Below are 23,231 nucleotides of genomic sequence, written 5' to 3'. Positions count from 1 at the left end.
TATATATTTTTTAAGATTTTTAAAAATTTGACAGAGAGAGACACAGCGAGAGAGGGAACACAAGCAGGGGGAGTGGGAGAGGGAGAAGCAGGCTTCCCACGGAGCAGGGAGCCCGATGCGGGGCTCGATCCCAGGACCCTGGGATCATGACCTGAGCTGAAGGCAGATGCTTAATGATTGAGCCACCCAAGCGTCCCTAATTTTTAAAATTTAATTTAAATAGAGGTGGAAAAAGATGATATTTGATTCAGTTATTGGAAACGTTTTAAGCATGCTTGGAATACCTGCGGTACGTGAATCTACTTGTCCCACTGTCAATTTTATAAATTATAGAGATCAAGTATTTCCAATGAAAATTAGCCCCCATACGGAGATGGGCCGTAAGCGGATACACACTGGGTTTTAAGACATTAAGAGGAAAGGAACAGCAAATATCTCATTGATAATTGATTTTGATAAAACATTGAAATGTAAATATTTTTGACGTGTTAATTCAACAAATTAATTACAGTGGTTTCTTGGTATTTTATAAGTGTGGCTACAAGAAAATTTAAAATTACTTATGGTGGCGCGTGTTCTGTGTCTATCAGATGACACTGCTCTAGATCCTATGGTGCTTTCCGGAGCTCACTGAAATCAGATAAAGGCGCACTGCATAACATGTATCATTCCATGGTATATTCTTTTCCTTCAAACCTTTGCCCAAATGTCCCTGATCGACTTGTGTTTGAGACTCTAATCCCTCACCCCATCTTTCCTTCTTTTATTACTCTCCATGCTTCAGCTCCAGGCAGACTGGATTTTTTTTTTTTTATGACCGTTTTTACTGAGATACAATTTACACACTCTAAAATCCACTCAAAGGGTATAATTCACTGGGTTTTAGTGTGTTCAGAGCTATGCAACCATCATGACATCAATTTTAGAACACTCCATCACCCCAGCAAGAAAGTTCCTAGCAGTCACTCCCTGTGCCTTTTCCTCCCTCACCCCCAACCTCCCGGCAACCACCAACTTACTCTCCGTCTTTACAGATTTGCCCGGACATTGTGGACATTTCATATAAGCGGGGAAATACAGTACAACACAACGGCCTTTTGTGTCCGGCCTCTGTCACGGGGCATCGTGTTTGCCAGGTTCATCCACGCGGCAGAGCGTTCAGCGCATCACTCCTTTCTCCCGCCACGCGACATGCCACGACACGGATACACCGCCTTTTGTCCACCCAACCATCCGTTATAGACACCCGGGTTGTTCGTGCTTTTTGGTTATTGTGAATAACTGTCTGAACACCCGTGTAAAAATGTTTGTGAGGACACGACTTCAATTCTCCTGGGTAGATGGATATAGCGAGGAGAGGAATCGCTAGGTCTTCTGGTAGTCCAGCGGGTAACTCTCCGAGGAGCTGCCGGGCCGTCCTCCACGGTGGCGGCCCCATTCTCCACCCCACCAGCAACGTAGGGGGGCTCAGTTGCTCCGCATCTTCACCAGCACTTTCCTGGTTTCGCTTCCTGTTCTGTTCTTTTCTCGTAGCCGCCCTGGCAGGAGCGAAGTGGGAGCTCACTGGTTGTGACTTGCATTTCCCTGATGAGTAATGGTGGTGAGCGACTTTTCGTGAGCTTCTTGGCCAGTCATCTCTTTTCTTTTGGAAAATGTCTGTCTGGATCCTCTGCCCATTTAGGGGGTGGGGGGTGGGCAGAGATGATTAGGATTTGGGCCCCACTTCCAGGGCCTGGACGAGCCCTGGGTAGGAGCGCAGTAAATGCTGGCCGACTGAACGAATGCGCTGCCGCAGGCAGTGGGGTCGGCCCGGCCCAGACATGCACCTGTTGTCGAGCTTCTCTGCGCTTGTCACGCAGTGCGCCTGCCCTCACGGGGCGTGGGTCTGTCTGCCCTTGAGTGCCCGGCCCTGCGACTGTCCCCTGAGAACCGCGTCCTAACTGAGCGGAGCCATTCCCGCAGATCCCACGCAACTGGGCTCCCCTGGGCCGGGGAGATCCAGCCGGCCTCGGTCGCCCATGGCAACGCGTGGCGCCGCGCTTCCTGTATTGATTCGAATCACCAGCTACGTCACGTCCTCCCGAGATGCCCGACGTGCGCAAGCGCAGTCGGGCAGGGTGGGCGGGTCGGGGCGCGGCCCCGGCGAGAGGCCCGGGCGCGAGGGGGCGTGGCGGGGCGTGGCGGCCGCACGCAGCGCGCCGGCGCGGGGGCGTGGCCGGGCGCGGGAGCGCGCGCGGCGGAGGAGGGCTCCGGGAGGCCGCGGAACAGCGACCGCCGCCATATTAAGGAGCACGGAGCCCGGGGTCCCGTTGGCGGCGGCCGCGGCAGGACCAGTGGAGCTGCGGCCGGCGGCGGCCGGCGCGGCGCGGCGCCGGGAGAGGCGGGGTCGGCGGAGCCAGCGGGCGACCGGAGCGAGCCAGGTGAGGCGGCCGGGGTGTGGGGACCCGCCCCCCGGGCCCGAGCCGCCCCCCCCCCCCCCCCCCCCGAGCCGGGCAGGGCCCGACGGCGGCGCGGGCCTCCCCCCACTCCGCCCCGACACCGAGCCAGCGGCCCCCACACTCGGGCCCTCCGGGAGCCGGCCAGCCCCCCGTGCCGAGCTAGGCCCGGGGTGACCTCCGCATCTCACTCCCGTCTTCACCCCCCAAACCCGGCCCTGCATGAGCGCCCCAGCCCGAGCCACCTGCAGCCCGAGCACTCCCCCCGCAGCTAGGTCCGAGGTCCGCTTATAAACGGGGCCGAGCTGTCCCCCAGAACGGCTCTTCCATCTCTGGCCTCTCGGACCCGCCTCTTCCAAATTGGGACCATCCCAGCTCAGGCCCTGCCCGGATCGAGACGGCCCCCCCCCCCCCCCCACGGCTGTCACGACACAGCCAGGCTCGAACCAGGCCCCCTTCCCCCGCCTTGTGGCCCCTGAAACAAGTCGAAGGAGGTGTGGAGACCTTGTCTGTGTGGGCGCCCCTCGGGGTTCCCGGCACCCAGAAGCACTTAGGTATTGCCATTTGAGTGCATCAGTGACCCCTTTGCTCCCAACCCCACTGCCATCTGCGCCCCCAGCCTCCCAGCTTGACCCTTTCCAGCTGCCATCCAGCCGGTGTCAAGCTCTCCATGTGGGCCCTGACCCCACCAAAATCTGAGACCTGTCTCTGCCCCGCTACCCTCCTATCCCGGACCATCCTGCCTTTTCCTGTAAGCACCCGCCCGACATCCGGGAGCCCCCAGGTGTGGAATGCGTCTTCCCATCACAGCCATGTTCCCCCACTAAAAACTGCAGACCCCCACCCATTGGTCCTGCACTGTCTAGACCTGCCCCCAACCCAGAGCCGGAGACCCTCCTCTGCGCAGCTGTCTAGCCTAGACCTGTTTCATTTTTCCCTGTTCTTTCCCCCTGGAAATCCTCCCCTCATTCAGGGACCTGTCATGCTAGGAACTAGCCCCCCACCCCCACCCCACTCCAGTTCACAGAGTGATGACCTCATTGCCTCCCTCTGGCGAGGCTACACTGCGCACCCTCCATCCCTCCCCCCCCAACTTCTTACTATACTTTAGATGGGGAGGATTTATCAAAAGAAAAACAATCCATCTCAACATGCACAGCTGTTCCCCTTACCCCAGATTGGGGACAGGTGAGAAGGTCTTTGAAGTGAAGGAGGTTGGGTGGTCTCTCCTGGAGGGGGGAGGGGATTTGCACACTAGAGGCTGATGAGATCTCCTGGGGACAGCCCCCAGAGTGGTGCATTGTCCCCTAGAACACATCCCGGGCTGTTCTTGCAGAATTTCTCATGGGCCGTTTTGGCCTTTGAGGCCATGGGCCCTTCTGTTTCAACAGAAACTACTAGACTGGCATGCCTTCTAAGCCCCAGAGTGCAGGCAGGTGTGCTGGCTGTTAAAGGCCACTTTCCAAGTGAACAAGGTTCCACTGCTCCAAGAGGGTTTTGTTGAGGATTATGGGCTCTCCCCCTCTGAAAACCAGGCTCCTGGCCCTTGGACAGCTCTTGGTTCAAAGGACAGTTGCTTTGCTGGGTGGTGGGCAGTGTCCAGGGAGCTAGCTGTGCTGGCCATTTGGGCCCCGTGACTGTTTCCCCGGGGAAATCTCAGACCCCCACCCCCCACCCCCCCCGCCGTGGCCCAGCCGGTGGCAGTGGCTGTTTGGGGCTACGGGAGAAGTGCCTGGAAGCAAATGGGGAGGCGATGAGTCTTCAGAAGCCAGTCTGCCTCCATTCTCACACGAGGCCCTCTCAGCAGGAAATCTCCCAGTGCTGTTTGTTGGGGCCTCTGGCCTGGCGGATTTGGGGACCAGAGTGGGGTTGATCGTGGGGACCTTTTGCTTGGTAGCACTGAGCAGCAGGGTGAGGATCCCAAATGGTTCTGTTTGGAAGGCCGATCCTGGAGACTCATGTCAGGTGTCAGGATCAAGGGACTTGGTCTTTGAGGAGCCAGCGAAATGGCACTACCGTTGTAATTCTCTTCGAGAGCAGAGGTTCTCCACTGGAGACATTGGTGCTGTCTGGGGGTGTCTGTGGTGATCACGACTGGGGGTGCTCCTGGCATCGAGTGGGTGGGCTCAGGGATGCTGCTGTCCCACCCCTCCGCCCAGTGCAGATATCAGCAGTGCCAAGGGGGGGGACCTGGGACTGGAGTTCAGTCCAAGAGCCCTGTGAGGCCAGGGACTCTGCGCCCCGTAAGACTGGAGCTCAAGAACCCTGGCTTGAGTGAGTGCTAAAGGGTGGGGACAGCCAGAGGGTAGGGTACGTTTGGCCCATTCTGGGAGTTGGCACAGGGAGCTGATGGCCTTCAGAGCTGGGGTGGGAATAGTAGGCTGCCCCTCTTCTGCCTAGCAGCTTCCCGCCGTCCAGTTTCTGATCCATCACAGGCCCCAGCAGCCTCCCCCTTGTCAGGTCCACTCGTTACTGCTCTGGCCACCTCTCACTCCACCTGCCCAAGATTTGGTGCCTGCGGAGTGGCTGCAGGCGGTGGGCAGTTGGAGCCAGGCGCATCCTGCAGCTCCTTCCTTCTGTCCGGCACTGCGACTCGCACACAATCAGAGCTCCTTCTCATGTGGCATTGACGTTCTGGACAGGGGACATTCGTGCCCCCAACCGCCATGCATCCTTGTGTCCTTGGCAAGTGACTGCTTTCTCCTACTGTGGTTTCCTCGCCTGAGATTGGGACAGGGGCACATGGCTCGGCCCCGCAGCCTCGAGTGGCTTAGTCCTCGACCCCCGAAACTGGACTGTGGACTCCACTCTCTTCCTGGCTTCCTACGCCTTCCGTCAGCGAGCAGCCTCCTTCCCTGGCTCTCCTTTTCATTATTTGCTGAATTTTTGTTTTTAACAGATCTATTCAGATAGAATTCCCATGCCATGTGATTTAGTGATTTAAAGTACACAGTTCAGTGGTTTCCAGCTTTTGCATCTATTACCTTAACTCCAGAACATTCTCGTCCAAACAAACTCCTCCCCTTTACCCATCAGTCCTCTGCCCTCCCCAGCCCCGGCAACCACTGCCCCATTTTCTGTCAGGATGAGCCTGTTCTGGACGTGTCACCCACGTGGACTCACACCCCGTGTGGCCTTCTGTGTCTGGTTCTCTCCCTGAGCGTCGTGGGCTCGGGGTCCGTCCCTGGGGCCGCGCGTGTGGGCGCCTGGCCCATCCGAGGCCGAGGGATGTGCCTGCGTGTTGGGTGGACACTTGGACTGTGTCCACCTTTTGCCTGTTGGGACTAGAGCCACTGCAAACAGTGGCGTGCGGGTTCCTGTGTGGTGACCCTTGTTTTTGATCTGAACTCAGATGCTTCTCTGCTGTCTGCACACTTTCTTGGCGGGCACACTTCACTTCCTGTCCTCGTTTGCTGCTGCGGCCCGAGGCTGGCTTCAGAACTCCAGGCCCACGGGGCCAGTGCCAGTCGTCATCTGGGTGTCCTGCAGGCACCTGGCTTGAGGTAGCCCAGAAGAGGTCACTCTTTCCGTGAACCTTTCCCGCGCCCGGCCTCTCATGGGGCCCCTCCTCTCTGGACCGCCCGCTTCCTCACCTGTGCTGGGCAGGCCTGGGCCTGCTCCCCGGTGCTCTGCCCGGTCTGCGCGTGATGCCACTTCCAGTGCACAGAGGCACAGCTCCTGCCAGTCCCCGCTCCCTGTCCTGTCCCACCCTCCTGCCACTAGCCCTAGGACACCGCCCGGGAGACTGCTCTTCTGGCTTTACTTTTCCCTCTTCCTGCCCCCAGCACGGCCTCACCCAGCCTCCCTGAACCTCTGTGCAGTTCTCTAGGGCAGCAGCCGCTCCTTCCAGATCCCCATGCCTTTTTGCACGTGCTCTGTCCAGAGAAAGGAACCACCGGTTTGTGCGGGATGTGTCGGGCTGTATTTGCACAGTGCCCTGCAATAAGGAGGAGTAAGCAGAGGCGGGCTGGGTTGAAGGTGGCATCGAGGGAGGGTGAGGGAGCAAGGGCAGGGGCAGACTGCTGCTTGGAGCTTGTCTGGCTACACTTGCGGAAAGCTGAACAGTAGGAGAAAGGTTAGCGCTGGTCTCTTGAGCCTGAGGGAAGCCACTCTCCCCCCTGAGGATTCCTGTAAACCAGGGGTTCTCCACTGGGGGCAATGTCTGGGGATATTTATGGTTGTCACAGTGGGGGTGTTCTGGCATGGAGTGGGTGGGGGCCAGGGATGCTGTTCAGCCCCCTGCCATGCCCGTGACGGTCCCCCACAGAGAATGACGTGGTCCCACTGTCACCAGTGCCAGCAGATGGGGTTGCGTGTCCTTGCCCTAAATGTACTGGGTTTTAGGGTTTTCCTTCTGCTCCTACCTGGGACCCAGAGGTGGGATCCATGGCGAGACATACCGAGGAAGCACTTTCTGATGCTCAGGGCTGCCTGTGAGGGGGTGAGCTCCCTGTCCCTGCAGGTGTGTAAGCAGATGCCATTGTGAGGGGGCTCACTCCGAACCCCTTTAAGGCCCGTCCAGCCTTGAGATCTGGCTCTCTGACATAAACCACAGCTGTAAACATGTACGTGAGCATAAATCGTTTGGGTGCCGTTGCCAAGTCATCCTTCCTTTGTGTAGGGGTTTGCGTGCTCTGGGCCGCTGTGGACCCTAATGGCCTCGTGGGCTGGGTGTCTCACCCCGTCACACTGAGAATGGGTGTCTTGCAGCGCTGAGGGGTAGGAGGCAAGCGGCTTCACCTTGGGCGCGTTTCTGGGGCTTTGTGCAGCAGTGCCTGCCTGGGGAGCCGCAGTGTCTCTCGAGCCGTTGTCACAGGCTAGAAAGTGAGAGCCTTTGGTCCAGAAAGCCATGTCCTCTAGACTGCCAGCCCGGGGCAGGGGCAGGACGCCTTGATGAGCCCCAGGGCCTGTCTGCACAGAGCGAGTGCAGGGAGTCAGCCTTAGCTGAGTGACTGCATGCATGCTGGAACGTGCTCCTTGGGGGCCCCCACCTCCGGGCCTCCCCAGAACTAAGTTGACCCTCATGCTGATTCACATCAGCCGTCTCCCTGTCCTGTGTCGGGCGCGGTCCTTTTTGATTGCAGCTCTTTTGGGCCTTGTCTTTTGCTGTAGTGAGAGGCCACGGACCACTAGCTCATCGGGTTCCCTCGCTGGGTGGGGCCTCCCTGTTCAGAAGTCCCTTTCGGAGCCCAGGAGCCTAAGTTCTAGTCGATGTCTGGAGACCACGGCCAGGCCTCCCACCACCAGCCCCACGTCTTTTACTGACTGTAGTCTTCCCTCCTCTGGGGGGGGGGGGGGCGCGCTGCAGTGAGGGAGGAGAAGGGGCCCCACCTGGCCACCCAGCCTCCCGCTGTGGCCGGCAGGGCACCTCCCCTGCCACACAGCCCACACACGCTGCGGATGGAGGAGCAGGAAGCAGGCCCATCTGGAGGCTGTTGTGCACCTGTCCCTGAGCCCGGGGGATCAGCCACCACTTCCTAGCATCTCCTTTGGGTCAGGCCCTCTGCTAGCTGCTTCACAGAAGTCCCGCCCACTTTTGTAGCAACGTAGGTGGCGTTCTCCCGTTAACCCAGGTCAGAGAGAAGTTGCTTGCCCAGAGCTACTGGGCCAGTAGGAATGGAGGCTGGGACTCAAAGCCAGGTGTGTCCTTCTCTGGAGCCAGCCCCGCACCCCCCCCTCGCTCTCTGATAGACCTCTCTAGGACTGCATGGTGATTGGGTTGACTGTGGTTGGGGGGGGAAGGAGCTGTGAGGGCTGGTTCCAAGCCTGCCTGAGCTGAGGCAGAAGCAGCAAAGCCAGAGGCTCCCACGTGAGTGGAACATTGGACAACTCCCCCTTCTTCTAGTTGGGTCTTTCTCATGTGGTACTTCCCCAGCCTTTTAGAGAAAGGCTGAGAAGAATACGACCAACCCCTGGGCGCCCGGCAGGATGCTGTCACCTTCCCGGGAGGAAAGGGCTGCTAGTCAGGTAGTCTGGGAGCGCCAGGAGCTCTCCTGGGGTCTCCTGCAGCCTCCGCCTGTGGATCTCTCCCACGGGTGCATGCGTCTCTGCAGACTTCAGGGGCCCCGTGAAGGGCTGTGCCCCTTGGTGACAGTTCCCAGGGAGCCCGCAGCCATTTACCAGCATAGTCCTAATTGGTGGATGGTTCCTGCGAGAACCAGCCAGCAGATACTCACACGTGATGTGACGCCCCACTCCAGAGCAGGCCTTCGCTCTGATGCTGGGCCTGGGGACCCTCCCGCCTGGGGGAGCGTCATGATCTGAGCAGCCGTGGGCAGGAGGGTGAGCGTGGGTACTGGGGCTACATTTCCTGGGGAGGATCCCAGCAGGTTCCTCCTTTGTGAAAGGGAGGTAGCATTGCACCTGGGGGCAAAATTAAGTACAAGACCTGGAGCTACACTGGTCTGCTGCTGTCATTGTCCCATGGGGCCAGGAGCAGTATCCTGCTCACCTGGGACCCTGGGCCCACACGGGATGGGGCAGGTGGGTGGGAGCAGGTGCCACCTGACCTCTACCTGTTAGCAGGTATGGCTTCCCCCACAGAAGCTGGAGTTACCCTCACCCAGGACAGTTTTGCTGGGGGACGCTGGGCGGTGCCAAGGACATCTGTGGTCGTCACAATGGGGAGAACCTCCGGTGTAAATCATTTCGTAGGTAGCCACATCCAGACCGGCATCACCCTCAAAACACCGAGTCACGAAAGCCCCGTTGTGGGGGATGTCTCATTCCTTTGGCTTTTGCTGAAGAGCCTTACAACATCTAAACCAGGAGGGACCGGTTTTTCGAGATGAGCAGGACCTTGAAGGACTTTGAATTTGGTGAGCACTTCTGGAAGCAGAGTGCTCCGTCTTGGGGCCCCGGGGCCCAGCATGAACTTGGGAGGAGATGTGGGTGCACTGGGCTGCCCCCAGGCCTGGAGGGCAGACTGTTGCATCTCCATGCCACCGCCCTTGCTGTGCCCCCTGCGGCCGCCCCCCACTCCAGGAGGCTGGGAGACATTTGGAGGTGCCGTGTGCTGTGTCCTCGGTCCTTGCTCACACCAGGCCCAGCCCACGTGTTTCATCGTCTCCCTCATCAGCTAGCCTTCCTGGCCTGGTCCCAGAGTGTCTCTGTCCCTCAGCACTGTGAACATTCTGGCCGGACCACTCTCTGCAGGGGCGGGGGGAGATGCTGAGCAGCAGCCCCGGCCCCCACCCCTCAATGCCAGGAGCACCCCAGTCGTGACAACCACACAAGTCCCCAGACACCGCCCCATGTCCCCTGGGGGGCAGGATGGCCCCCAGCGAGAACCACTGGGTCCTGCCTAGAGTGGGCCGTCTCTGCTGAGTGCTCGGTGGGTGGAAACCATGTGAGCAGCACACCCAGGGCTGGTTGGGTGAGGTCAGGGGCTAGTGGGGAGCTGCAGAGAAGGCTGGGCCCCGCTCCCTGACTGCTGGTGGGGATCGGCTTGCTCTCAGAGAGCTCTGGGCCCAGGGTGAGTGAGGAGCGAAGCACGGCCAGTGCACGGGAGGGCAGCCCTGGGTGCTTGGGCGACCCCTGACCTGTGCAGACCCTAGCTTTCGCTGTGAGGGAACCTCACTGTTGTCCTGTGAGGTGACGGGGGTGCTGCCTGTCTCCCAGAAGAGCGGGCTTGGAGGTTGGAAGCTTGTCTGAGACAGTGGGCTGAGGTGGGTCTCTTGGCTCTCCATCCTGGGGGCCACGTTGGGGGGAAGAGGAGACCCCCTTCTTAAGGGTTGGCTGGGTGGGTGGGCAAGTCCCCCAGGGACAGTACCCAGTGGAGGGGACAGTGGCAGCGAGTGGCCAAGGGCTCTGGCCCCCGTTCACCTGACTTGGACACCAGCCTCCCTGGTCAGCTGGGTGAGCTCGGGGCGCTCGCTGCTGCCTTCCCGGCTCTGTCTCGGGCTCGGCCTGTGGACGGTCCGTGCCCCAGACTGCTCGCTAACAGAAGTCAGCACAGGCTCTCAGATATTTTATTAGGAAGTTCTCAAGTGTGCGGTGAAGGCGACCGAATGTTGGGTGCCCTGCCCGCTGTGCTCCAGCCCTGGGCCGGGGCCTCAGAGCCCCAGAAGTGCAAACGGACGCGCCCAGGGAAGCAAGGCTCCTTGCTGTCCTGTCCCGCACCCTCAGTTCCTCTCCCCTGAGCTGACCTGTGCTCCTGGGTTCTTCCCCCGCCCTCCGGAAGTAGCTTGTTGGCCCGGAGCTGCGCTCACGTGCGTGGGGCTCGCTGACCCCCGCCCTCCACTGCCCTGTGCCCTGGTGGGGACAGGAGCCTCACGCCACCGCGTCAGCCCTCGCCTCCTGTTCCCACACGCAGCCTGCAGACCGCGTCCTTGCCCACATGGTATCGCACACAACTATTACGGGCAGATTCTTGGAAGTAGAGATACCGCATCAGAAAGGATGTGCGTTTTAAATTTGGAAAGCAACTGCCAAATTGCCTTCCTTGGAAGTCGGGTCTCAGCTCCTGCCAAGGAGCGCACGTGCCTGCCTTCTGCATTGGCATGGGCGGCCCGGCTGTGTCAGCTGCCTGGAAGCTCGGGGCTGGGGACCTGCCACCTTCCGGCTGCCGGCCACGGTGCGCGTTGCTCTCAGGAACGCCATGCACACACCCTTCACCGCTTCGGTATCTCCCAAGGCTGGCAGGTATTTTTCCTGCTTGTGTCGTCTTTTTAAATAAAACCGTTTGTGGCTTGTCTTGTCTTGTGGACGCTTTTCGTTTCTCCTGGGCCTTGTAGTCCATGTGACAGATCAGCCCTGCCGGCCTCACAAGGAGTCACCTGGGGACACAAGCATGGTGGCCTTGCTCTGTGAATGGGGGGGCTCTGTTTTCCACTGGAAGCGAGCTCACCTGGGTTGAGAGGTTTAGGCCCCTGTAGCCCACAGTATGACCATTCCCGGTGCTGAAACCCCTTGTTCCCGAGCCCCACCAGCCCTGAGCAGCCCTACTGGGGGAGAGCAGGGGAGGGGCATCCGCTGAGCATATGGACTGAGCATGGCCTTCACCTGACTCCCCTCAGGGTTCAGTCCCTGGTGGGTGGCGGACAAGGCTCCGGCCAGGGTTGACTCCACACACGGTTGGCAGAGGGATGTTAGTGGTTCTCTGGCCCTTATTTCCTTGTCTGCAAGGTGGAGGGGGCAGCTGACTGGCCCAACTCTGGCAGAGTACCCACTGATGGTAGAACTGACCAGAACGAAGCCATGTGTCCCTTCTTTTTCCCTGCCAAAAATCCCACTGGGGATTCTCGGTCCTCAAAGTGGACGCTGGTCTCCTGGAGCTCAGCCCCGGTTTGCATGGGGCCCAGGCTCACCCTTGGGAAACACCGTGTCTTCTGAATGGGCATTTCCAGCCTGGACAGAAACTCATGACCGTGCTGCCCCAGGAGTGGTCCCTGTGGTGAGGATACACATTGGGGTTTGTCCTGGGGCAGGCCAGTAGGTGGACTTGGAACTGGACAGGAAGGAGAGGCTGGGGAAGGAGCCTCACCCCCAGAGAAGTGAGGGAGGCTTGAGGGTCACAGCCACCCCCTACTTCTGGACTCCACTCTGTGACAAATGGGCTGAACCGGTCTGGGGACCTCTGCCAGGGCACACAGGGTACATGCAAGGTGGGGGGGGATGGCCAAGAAGGGGGTTGCTGCTCCCACAGGTTTGCCCCAGATGGAGGGCCTCAACCCCACTTCACTCACAAAGCAGGAGGCCCGCTGTGCGGCCCCGTGGGGACAACGGGGCTGGGGGAGCTCAGAAGAACCCCAGGCCCAGTGGAGGGAGGCCCCTGGGGGCAGGTGGGCACGGATCTCAGGCCTGTGGGCAAGAGCCCCTGTCCGTGCCCCCACGTGACCCTGAGGTGTTGCTGCCCCTGGCTCAGCCGTCATGTGTTTATGTGCATGTGAGGCCACGCACTGGTAGCGCCCACTAATGTGGCACGTGGTGTGGGACACAGTGGTGTCTAGAGGCCGTGCTCATGTTCTTGTGAGCCTAATGCACCTGGCTTGGCTTTGGCCGAGTGTCCGGCTTTGGGCTGGACCACACCAGGCCAGCCCTCCATGTCCCCTCGTCGCAGGTGAGGGTCAGGAACTCGGCAGGCTCGGGCGCCTGGGTGGCTCAGATGGTTAAGCGTCTGCCTTCGGCTCAGGTCATGATCCCAGGGTCCTGGGATCGAGTCCCACATCGGGCTCCCTGCTCTGCGGGAAGCCTGCTTCTCCCTCTGCCCCCCCCCCCCCCCCCCTCATGAAAAAAAAAAAAAAATCTTAAAAAAAAAAAAAATCAGCAGGCTCACGCTGGTCCTTCAGCCACGTGCTGTACCTGGTCTCTCCACCGCAGGCCCGGGAACCCATCAGGCCATTTGGGGGTGTTGAAAGTAGGACTTAGGCAGGTTGGCCTGAATATCTCCTCGTGTGCCCACAGCTGGAGAGGTGTGAGTGGCGTTCCCCCAGGTCTGCTCCCTCCCAGGTGACACAAAGCCAGTACTTTCCTTGGGAGTCTTTGTTTGAAGAGTTTACTTATTTGAGAGAGAGCACAAGCAGAGGGAGAGGGTGGAAGGAGAGGGAGAAGCAGACTCCTCGCTGAGCAAGGAGCCCGCTGCGGGGCTCGATCTGGTGACCCCAGGATCGTGACCTGAGCTGAAGGCAGACGCTTAACTGAGCCACCCAGGCGTCCTCAAGTGTCTTTGTTTGAAAGGGCAAACGTTCTCTCTGGTCTCCTCTCTGTCTCTGTGCCCGGGACCCCCTGGGGAGCCCCTACAAAGTAGGATCGCACGGGGTGTGTCCTGCGTCTGGCTTCTCACCGAGCGCGGTGTCTTCCAGGTGCATCCACGTTGGAGCAGGTGTCAGAATATCTTTTCTTTTTAAGGCTGAATCACATTTCAGCGTGCGTGGATGGACTGCACTGTGTTTATCCTTCATCTGTGGAGACACTTGGGAGGCTCTGGCTTTTCGGCTGTTACGAGTAACACCAGTCAGGACACGAGAGCACTAGTCCCGGTGCGGGTCTGCCCTCCTTTCTCCAGGGTATATACCTAGAAGTGGACTTCCTGGGTCACGTGGCTGTGCGTGCACGTGTGCGTGCGAGTGTGTGGCAAGGAGCTCACGGGAATGGGGCGGGGAGTCGGTGCTTCATGGGGACAGAGTCTCAGTTTGGGAGGATGAGAAAGTTCTGGAGCCGGATGCTGAGGGTGTTCGCAGAACAATGCGAGTGGGCTTCATGCGGCTGAGCTGAGCTGTGCACTGAAAATGGTTACGATGCTACGGTTTCTGTTACGTGTCTCTTACTGTAATTTTTTTTTTTTTTTAAGCCAAGCGTTGACTTCTCCGGGGTGCTACACCTCAGAATTCATAAACTTTTAATTTTTGGCCAGCTTTTGCTGTTCAGTTTGTTGATATTTTCCTGTCCCGGCCCCAGGTTCCAGCCCGAGTAGCAGAGGGACGGTGACTATGAGCGCGCGGGGGGTCTGGGGTGAGAGCAGGTGCGCCTTGGGAAGCTGCAGTCCTCTGAGCACGCCCTGTGCCGGGCTCTGTCCCCCGAATTCTTGCTTCAGCCTCCAGAGGCTCTGCGGTACCCCCAAGGGGAAGCACGGCTGCAGACGTTTCCCGTTGGTTTCTGCAAGTAACCACTGGCTGTGGGCCTGGTGTCAGCCCTGCGGTGAAGAGCATCATTCTCTCCGAGGTGGCCGCTCGCTCCCCTCGTGCTGGACAGTGCTCAGCCCTTTCTTGCTGCACGTGCTCCTCCTCGTAGAACATTCTGCTGCTGCCTCCCCTCTTCTCACTCTTAGAGAAGCCTTCTGAGCTGGGTAGAGCACAGTGGGGGGTGCTGTTGAACCCCACCCGCTTGCACACACGGGGCTGCAGGGTGAGGACTGTGGCCCCGTTCTGGCTCCAGGGCGCGGGCTCCCCTGCTCGGAGGAACCCATGCTGGGACCACTTCAGCCCTTGTTCAGCCCCTTTCTCCAGTCTCAGGGCTGGATGTGGTTTGGGGGGCGGTTTGTAGCCTCAGGATCTGAAGCAGGAAGGCAACGTGATGGGGTGCATGGGTTGGAGGGGTGGTCCTAGGGTGAGCTTCATGGCCCAGGAATAAATGAGAGACTTGCACTAACCAGGACAAAGGCCAGGGCTCCCCCTGGCCTCCCCGTCACATCCCGCTGTGGCTTCCCTCACCCAGGTTCCTGGGAGGGAGGTCCTTGGTGGAGGGCCTGGCCATCACCATGGAGTTCCCTGTGGTCACCAGGCAGCGGAGGGGGCTGCTGCCTACTGGTGCTGACCTCTCCTGCCCTTCCTGCCCCAGGCTGACCTTGGCCGGCTGACGTTGGCCGGCGGGCTGGGCCTGCCCTGCGTCGCCATGGACCAGGACTATGAGCGGCGCCTCCTCCGGCAGATCGTTGTTCAGAACGAGAACACGATGCCCTGCGTGAGTACCTGGCATCCCACCCCCACTGGCACCGTCCTGGCTCCATGCGGGGGGCTGGGGTGGGGACTGCAGTGAGCCCCTGGGCTTCACCCTTCAGAGGATGGGGTGCAGGGCAGGTGAGAGGCACAGCTACACGCCAGGGAGTCCCCTCCTCAGGCTTTCTGCGTGCCTCCTGCTGCGGGAGCCCACATGGGCCGTCAGCTTCCAGACCCCTGTTCCCGTGGGGCCGCACTCAGGACTGAGGAGGGGGGCAGGGGAGGTGAGCTGCTCTCAGTTTCCAGAGAGGGAGGTGAAGGGCCCAATGTGTCCGAGCTGGGGTTCAGAGCTGTGGGGCTGGCCTCACCGGGCAGAGGTGTGATGGTGGCATGAGGTGGCCCGGTCCTTACCTGCTGGGAGCCAGCAGCGTTTGGGGGTGCCTCTTTCCTGTACGCCACCCCCTTCAGCCATGCTGCCTGTGTCACGGGCTCCTGACTGGTCACAGGCTGTGCTTGCTACTCTGCTCCACGCTCTCTGAGCTCTGCGCTGGGCAGTCAAGGCCTCCGCCCGTGGTGTCTCAGGGCCACACTCCTTCTGGGGGGCCCTTTGGGGGAGCCCCTCCTGCCTCCCCCCGCTCCTGGTGTGGCCGGCAGCCCTTGGTTTCAGAGCCACCACCCTGTGTCTGCCTTGTCTTCGTGTCCCCTTCTCTGTGCGTGTCGGCGTCTCTGACTCTTAGAAGGACACAGGGCGTGGATTTGGGGCCCGTCTCGCTCCAGCGTGGCCTCGTCTTATCTGGAGGACACCTGCAGAGACTCTGTGTCTGAATGAGGTCACATCCCAGGCGCCTGGGGGTTAGAACTCCAACATGGCTTTTTGGAAGACACAAGTCAACCCACTGCAGATCCCTTATAGAAAAAGGGGCATTTCTGGGACAGTCGCGGGGGGTGGGCTGGTTGACCAGGAACCGTGCCCCCGCGTCCACTCCCCGGGTCTGGTGAGTGACTCGCAGTTGCGCGGGACTCTATCCTTGCCTGACGGAGATGGGGCTGAGGGGGTGGCAGCCCTCCGTGCACAGGGACCAGGGTCTTCGGTCTGTACTGTGCCTTCTGTTCCTCGCCAGTGTCCGGCCTCCCGCAGCAGGGAGGCCACGCCGAGCACGTGGCCCACTCACCGTCTCACCTCTGCCACCCGGATTTCTAAACCTGATCCCCTGGGTCAGCGGCCAGAGACCGAGTGCAGGGAGGCAGGCCAGGCCTGGCCTCAGGGTCTGAGAGGCGACACTGGCCTCGGCCCTGCACACTGAGGGCCCCGCGGCACCAGCCCAGCCCCTCTGTCCTTGCAGGTGGCAGAGATGCGGCGAACCCTGACGCCCGCCAACTCTCCCGTGTCCTCCCCCAGCAAGCATGGAGACCGCTTCATCCCCTCCAGGGCCGGGGCCAACTGGAGCGTGAATTTCCACAGGATCAATGTGAGGGGCCGCCCAGAGGGCGGCGGGGCCGGGCCGGGGCTGGGGGGCCAGGAGCTGGCTCCAGCGGGCCCTGCCTCCTTTGCCCCCCTTCCCACAGGAGAATGAGAAGTCTCCCAGCCAGAACCGGAAGGCCAAGGACGCCACCTCAGACAACGGCAAAGGTCAGGAGCCAGCCCCCGCCCCCCGCCGCGCCCCGGCCCCCCCCCCCGCCCCTCCCTGGCCTCATGGAGCCCCCTGCCTGCAGACGGCCTGGCCTACTCCGCCTTGCTGAAGAACGAGCTGCTGGGAGCCGGCATCGAGAAGGTGCAGGACCCGCAGACAGAGGACCGCAGGCTGCAGCCTTCCACACCTGAGAAGAAGGGCCTGTTCACGGTGAGCCTCCCAGCTCGGCTCCCCACTTGCTCTCCCGCGCTCACCCTGGGAGCCGCTTAACCCCACGCCTCGGACCAAGGCTTTGCTCTCCTGCTGCCACGACGGCAGCGCTGGGCCAGGGGCCAAGTACACGGTCCTGAGCCTTGGGGCAGCCCCCGTGCAGTGTGGGAAGGAGCCTGGTTTGGGTCTCCTGAGAGATGGCTGAGGGGGGCAGCGGGGGGGCCGACACGGGTGAGTCACCGTCCAGACGACGCCCCAGGCCCGAGGCCTGGTTTGCTTCTCTGAATCCTCACCAGAGCTCATGCCGGGTTCGGTGCGCACCCTGCATTCCTGCCCGGCCTCCGGCAGCGCGGGGGCACCAGGGCTCCGGGCGGGAGGTCCCTGAGCTCGGGCTGAGGCTCCGCTCAGCGGGCGCCCCCCCCCCCCCGCCTCCAGTATTCCCTCAGCGCCAAGCGCTCCAGCCCTGACGACGGCAATGACGTGTCTCCCTACTCCTTGTCCCCAGTCAGCAACAAAAGGTGAGTCTGAGCCGGTGGGGGCTGGGGCAGGGCAGGGCGGGCAGCCAGGGGGTGCTTGGGAGCCAAGATTGGTCCGAGGACGGTGCTCCCGGGGTGCGGGGGTGGCTCGGGGGGCCTCCCTGGGGACACACTGCAGGCTCAGGGGCCTTGGGCCCAGACAGGGGAGTCAGGGATGGCTCCCTAGAGGAGGTGCCGGGCAGAGGGCATTGTGTGGCTGTCCGAGCTCAGGGAGGTTGGTGGCCCCTGAGTCACCCATACATGGCTTTGGGAATCACGTGGGTGACAAGGTGGGGCAGGATGAGCAGGAGACCCCGACGGGGGGGGTCTAGGGCTCCTAGGGCTGCAGAGGGGGAGAGGAGCTCACGAGGTGGGCTCTCCCTCCCTGCAGTCAGAAGCTACTGCGGTCGCCGCGGAAACCTACCCGCAAGATCTCCAAGATCCCCTTCAAGGTCCTGGACGCACCAGAGCTGCAGGACGACTTCTACCTGAACCTAGTGGACTGGTCATCCCTCAACGTGCTTAGCGTGGGGCTGGGGACCTGCGTGTACCTGTGGAGCGCCTGCACCAGCCAGGTGACGCCACGGAGCGAGTGTGCGCTGGGGGGTTGGGGGGAGCGGGCAGGACTGAGCCGGTCCCCAGGGTCCAGGGCAGCACCAGCCGCGTGCCCCCAGGGCCTACCTCTCCCTGCGGGGGGCCGCAACCTCCCCCATTCCTCTGTGTTAGCAGAAGAGTAGCCTGGGGACCGCCGTGAGGGCCGTGTCCTTGGTGGTGGTCCTCACACCTGCCTTAGCAGTGAATCTCTTGGAGTAGCTGCTGGGGTTCGGGGCCTGCAGGGCAGGAACCCACTGCTGTTTGAGGTGGGCTGGTTGTTTTCGGGAATAAAACCAAATGCAAGTGGGTTCCAAAGGGGACTGAAGCCGCCTCAGAGAAGGGGCCACCCCTCAGCACATGGCAGCCTGTGGCCTCCTCCTGCAGGATGGTGCCCTGGTCACCCCCCCCAGGCTCTGTGCAGTCTGTCGTCCCCATGCTGTTGTGTACACCCCCACCCCCACGTGCAGCCGCTGGCACATTGCCCCAGGTCTCAGCATTGACACCAGTGCGCACGGGCCTGAGGTGTTCCCGAGCGCGTGAACTTCTGGTTGTGGGGCGGATGGAGGGATGAACAGATGGGGAGGGCCTCGGAGGCCCGCCGGGCAGCACGTGGCTCACACTGCCCGCTTCCCGTCTTCCCAGGTGACCCGGCTCTGTGACCTCTCAGTGGAAGGGGACTCGGTGACGTCTGTGGGCTGGTCTGAACGGGTCAGTACCCCCCAGCTGGGCAGGGCTGGCACGGGGGACATCTGACCTGGTCTCACTGGTGGGGGCCCTGCCCAGTGCTGAGGGGGCTTCAGACCCCAGCCTGGAGGTCACTCGTCTAAGCTGCAGGAGTGGCCTCGGCACCCCTGCCTGTCCCCAGCCTGGGTTACGGTGATGGGGCTCCTCCCCAGACACCCTGGGCCAGAACTTGGTCCCCTGCGGACTGCCCCCCGCCCAACGTGGGGAAGCACACAGATGTTCAGTGTGTCAGCTGGAATGTTTGTGTGACCCTTCTTCCCAGAGGGTTCCAAGATGGGGTATCCTCTTGGCCCAAAGGAACTCACAGAGAAGTGGCCCCGGGGCCCTGCAGCGAGGAGGGAGAGGAGAGCCAGGGTGGCCAGTCAGGGAGAGGGCCCTGCGCCTGGGCCTGATGCCCACTCCCTCCCCTGTGTGATCGGTTCCAGGGCAACCTGGTGGCTGTGGGCACGCACAAGGGCTTTGTGCAGATCTGGGATGCGGCTGCGGGGAAGAAGCTGTCCATGCTGGAAGGCCACACGGCACGCGTCGGTGAGGAGCCACCCGGGCCCCGGGGGCAGGTGTGCTCTCTAAGGGGGGGGTGGCCGGGACTCAGCCTCCCTTGCTCTCTGCCCGGCCTCCAGGGGCGCTGGCCTGGAATGCTGACCAGCTCTCATCTGGGAGCCGGGACCGCATGATCCTGCAGAGGGACATCCGGACCCCGCCCCTGCAGTCCGAGCGGCGGCTGCAGGGCCACCGGCAGGAGGTGTGTGGGCTCAAGTGGTCCACAGACCACCAGCTTCTCGCCTCGGGGGGCAACGACAACAAGGTAGGCGCCCCGGGGCCCCCGCCATCCCGGCCTCGGGCCGTCCCTTCCGCCCCAGGGCAAGGGCAATGCGGGTGTTGTCCGGGGTGGGGGGCACTGTGAGGAGCTCGGGGAGCCTCACGGTCGCTGCCCCCGCAGCTGCTGGTCTGGAACCACTCAAGCCTGAGCCCGGTGCAGCAGTACACAGAGCATCTGGCGGCCGTGAAGGCCATTGCCTGGTCCCCACACCAGCACGGGCTGCTGGCGTCCGGTGGCGGCACGGCGGACCGCTGCATCCGCTTCTGGAACACGCTCACAGGGCAGCCGCTGCAGTGCATCGACACGGGCTCCCAGGTGTGCAACCTTGCCTGGTCCAAGCACGCCAACGAACTGGTGAGTGCGGGGCTGGGCAGGGCCTGCGGGGCCGGTGTGCGTGCCTTACCGCTTCGTTGCTAGAAAGCCTTCAGGGTCCCTCGGTGAGGAGCTGGGGGCAGACAAGCCCGGCTGTTGCAGGCAGGAGGTGGTGGGAGCACCAGACAGGTTCGCAGGGAGCGGGGGCGGTCACCTGTGGCCTCCGCGCCTTGCCCAGCGGGCCCAAGATGGCTCCTGGGTGGGTGCGTCGGACCACTCGCGTCCGAGCCCCAGGGCCACAGAAGGGGGCCCTGAGTTCTGACAGCGCCCTCTCCACCCCCCAGGTGAGCACGCACGGCTATTCGCAGAACCAGATCTTGGTCTGGAAGTACCCGTCCCTGACCCAGGTGGCAAAGCTGACCGGGCACTCCTACAGGGTCTTGTACCTGGTGAGTCCGCCCCGCCCGGCGTCTAGAAGAACACCACTGTCCTTTGCCCCTGTGTGCAGCCCCTGCCTCCGTGTCCCCCTGCCCGGGCAGCCTCCAGGCCTGGACAGCAGGATGGGCTCCTGTCTGCACGGTCAGGTTGTCCCACTACCCGGAGTCTGCTCTCCCAAATCCCTGCCCTTCCCCTACTCTTCTGTGTGTTTTTGAACATGCACAGGAAGAAACCTCCGTAGATAACCCAGGCCTGAGCACTCGGCTGATCTCTGAACGTTTCACCAGACCGTGAAACGTTTTGTGCTTAAAACGTACTTATCATTTGTTCGATTTTGCAGAACAGACTATCTGTTCTTGCAGTGGGTGGGGGGCGGCCTTGTGTTTTTACCAGGGTGCTCTAACCGCGGCTCTGTTATGTGGCCTCGGTGGGGCCTGTCCCCTGCCCCTGGCTGCATTCCAGCAGCTCTGTCAGAGTAGGGCTGCCTGCAGGGCATAAGGCCAAGGAGGGGGTCTGTCTCCTCCCTTCCGCAGGCCATGTCCCCTGATGGAGAGGCCATAGTCACTGGTGCTGGGGACGAAACGCTGAGGTTCTGGAATGTCTTTAGCAAAACCCGTTCGACAAAGGTAAAGTGGGTCGGTATCAGAGCCAGATGTTCCCCCACGCGCGTCCCCTCAGCCTATCCTGGGGGCTCCCCTCCCCCAGTCACCCAACCAGCCCATTTATCCTGTTGGCTCTAGTCTCCCCGGGAGTCTCCTCTGGGACGCCCACGTCCCCTCTCTCTCTCTGCTCCCGCGTCGCCGCACAGCTCCAGCCACGTGGCACAAGGCACTCAGAGCCTGGCTCCCCTCCACCCCTCGGGGTGCTGGGGAAGGTGCCCACAGGCTCCCCTGGCCCGAAGCCTCGCATGCCCTCCAGGCAGAAGTTCCTTCCCCGGCGCCCTGACGGCCTGACCGAGCGGCCCGCGGTTACCGGGAGGTCGCCCAGGGGCTGCAGGCTCAGCAGTCCCTCCTGTGTGCCCTGCAGGAGTCCGTGTCAGTCCTCAACCTCTTCACCAGGATCCGGTAAAGCCTCGGGCCTCACCGTCCGGGTCAGAAGAGTCCCACCTCTCATCGGCGTGCATGGACCCTCCCCTCCCCAGCACATGGTCCCTAGAGGAGACAGCCGGGGCGGGTGGGGAGTTGGGCCTGGAGAGACCCTGAAGATTCTCATTAAAGCCTGATTGCGAACCCTGGCAGCCGGTGTTTGGGGCGGGGACATGGCCGGGCCCCAGCAGGAGATGGGGCCCCAGCAGGGACCATCTGTCTGGCTGCTCTGCTCGGAGCACGATGGACGCCTCCTGGGACCCAGCCTGCTTCTGTCTGCGTCCGCCGCTGCATCGTCGGGGCTGCATGCTCTTCCCAGAAGCACGTGCTCACTGCCACCACCGCATCACCACTCACGCCTACGGGACAGACAGCTGGACGCCAGGCCGGTCAGATGGGGCTGGGCAGACGGCTGGGGTCAGCCCATGGATCAGAGGGACAGAGCCGCCACCTGACAGGTTTCTCTGCGGCCAGTCCTGCCGCCCTTTCCCTGGCAGCCATGCCACTGACTTTCTCGGGGGCACGGCGCCACGTCAGGAGCGGGCCCCGGGCAGTGTCCAGGCCGAAGGAGGTCATCTTGAGATGGACTTGTTGTCTCAGGAAAATGAGACAGGCCCACTCGCTGTGTTGTGCTTACCCTGACCCTGCGCTGTCCTTGTTACTAACGGGGGTCACGGCCCTGTTTTATCCCCAAGCAGGACTCGGGTGCTTGTGGCCTGCTGGGCAGCTGGTCAGGGTGACCCAAGGGCAGAATCGACCCTAAGGGCTGGGTCCTGTGGGCATCTGGCCCCTCCTCCCCAGCCCCTTCCCCTACCCCAGGCCGCCCCATTGGGTCCTGTCCATCCGTGACATTGCCGTGGGGCAGCCAGGGGAGGAGGCACCCGTAGGTCCCTCCAGAAACTTCCTGAGCTTCCCCCAACCCACTCTGCTCTGTCCCCAGCTGCACGTGAGCCCATCCCCTCCTGCTTCGTGTCCAGACCAGGAGACGAAAAGGGAGGGAGGGAGGGAGGGAGGGCCTGCATGTGGCCAGGGGCCTGAGTAGGAGTCCTCCCCCTCCTGCTCCCCTCCTGGATCCCGGGGTGCTGATGGAGTGGACAGGGTGGGGCAGGCCTGGGCTGGGGGGGCGTCCAGCAGAGCCCCTCCAGGTCCCAGTGGCCTTGTGTGTGCACGTGTATATACGTACTTGTGACTTTCTTTGGGTTTGTTTGTGTTCTTGTAGATTGGTCCCAGAAAAGTTTCAGGCTGGTGGGAAAGGAGCAGTGGCTCACCCACTACCCATTTGGGGGGGGGGGGCAGCGCTTACCGCTCCTGATCAGCTGAACCTGCCTGAGCCAGGGGGAGCGGTGGGAGCCCGCCTCCCCAGCCCCAGGCCCCGCATCTGCCTGCCGCGGGGACAGACGAGGGACAGTGTACATAGATGTGTGTATTTTGATTGGTCAAGTTATTTTTGTTTGAGTGTTTTTTTAAGAAAACACTCCTGACTCGGCCACGTGCTCGCCTTGTGCAGTTGCCGGAGCCCAGGAGCTGGCTGTGCCTGTGGGACTGTGCCCCCCAGCCTGTCGGACCCACGCCTGGGAGTTGGGACAGCGAGGTGGGGGTCTGCGTGGGGCTAACTGCACGGGCAGGGGACGGAGGGGCGCCTGGTGCAGAGCAAGCCTTGTTTCTTGTGAAATGCGTCGTCGTCATTAAAGCAGTTGTGGGTTCATGCACTGCTAGGGCTGGCTGTCCATCTGTCTGTCTGGTCCCCAGCCGGGGTGTCTAGATGTCGCACACGGGGGCAGGCGGCTCGTCCTGGCTGAGCTGGTTGTGGAGAAGACGCGGGCAGTCTACAAGGGTTGCCAGTGACCCCGAGTTCAGGGTCCCCTGGGGCCGAGGACGGGGGCATGGCCAGTGCCTGTGGCCCAGCTGGGGTGCGGCTCCTGCGGGGAAGAGGCCCCCCCCGGTTGCCATCTGGAAGGGGGACAGTGGGGCAAGAGTGGCAGTCTGTGCAGCAGGCTGGTCATGGCAGGGTAAGGGGGGGCCGGGCGCGGAGGGGCAGACGAGGACGGGGGGGCGGTTAGGGGTGAGGGGGCC

At 61.8% G+C, this 23,231-nt stretch overlaps 1 protein-coding gene across 2 annotated transcripts; it reads left to right on the top strand.

The window, feature by feature from the left end:
• The first annotated feature begins 2,222 nt into the window (after window positions 1-2,222).
• FZR1 (fizzy and cell division cycle 20 related 1) lies at window positions 2,223-22,868 on the top strand. 2 transcript variants are annotated; one of them, XM_025861428.2, is made up of 14 exons: window positions 2,223-2,420; window positions 14,712-14,834; window positions 16,153-16,278; window positions 16,376-16,439; window positions 16,523-16,650; window positions 17,086-17,168; window positions 17,557-17,740; window positions 18,402-18,467; window positions 18,929-19,031; window positions 19,124-19,308; window positions 19,444-19,677; window positions 19,980-20,084; window positions 20,607-20,708; window positions 21,100-22,868. In XM_025861428.2, exons 2-14 carry the CDS (start codon window positions 14,766-14,768, stop codon window positions 21,139-21,141), a joined length of 1,491 nt encoding a protein of 496 aa, XP_025717213.1. In that variant the 5' UTR covers window positions 2,223-2,420; window positions 14,712-14,765; the 3' UTR covers window positions 21,142-22,868. The 2 variants fall into 2 exon arrangements, with proteins under 2 accessions (XP_025717213.1, XP_025717214.1); XM_025861429.2 differs by having other exon boundaries at window positions 2,224-2,420; window positions 20,607-20,699.
• The last annotated feature ends 363 nt before the right edge of the window (window positions 22,869-23,231 follow it).

This window comes from Callorhinus ursinus, unplaced genomic scaffold (assembly GCF_003265705.2).
Source record: "Callorhinus ursinus isolate GAN/ISIS: 27379988/994484 unplaced genomic scaffold, GSC_fseal_2.0 scaffold77, whole genome shotgun sequence".
Classification (NCBI taxonomy): Eukaryota; Metazoa; Chordata; class Mammalia; order Carnivora; family Otariidae; genus Callorhinus; species Callorhinus ursinus.
The sequence above is the reverse complement of the archived record's forward strand: the minus strand, read 5'-3'. Positions and strand labels throughout refer to the sequence as shown.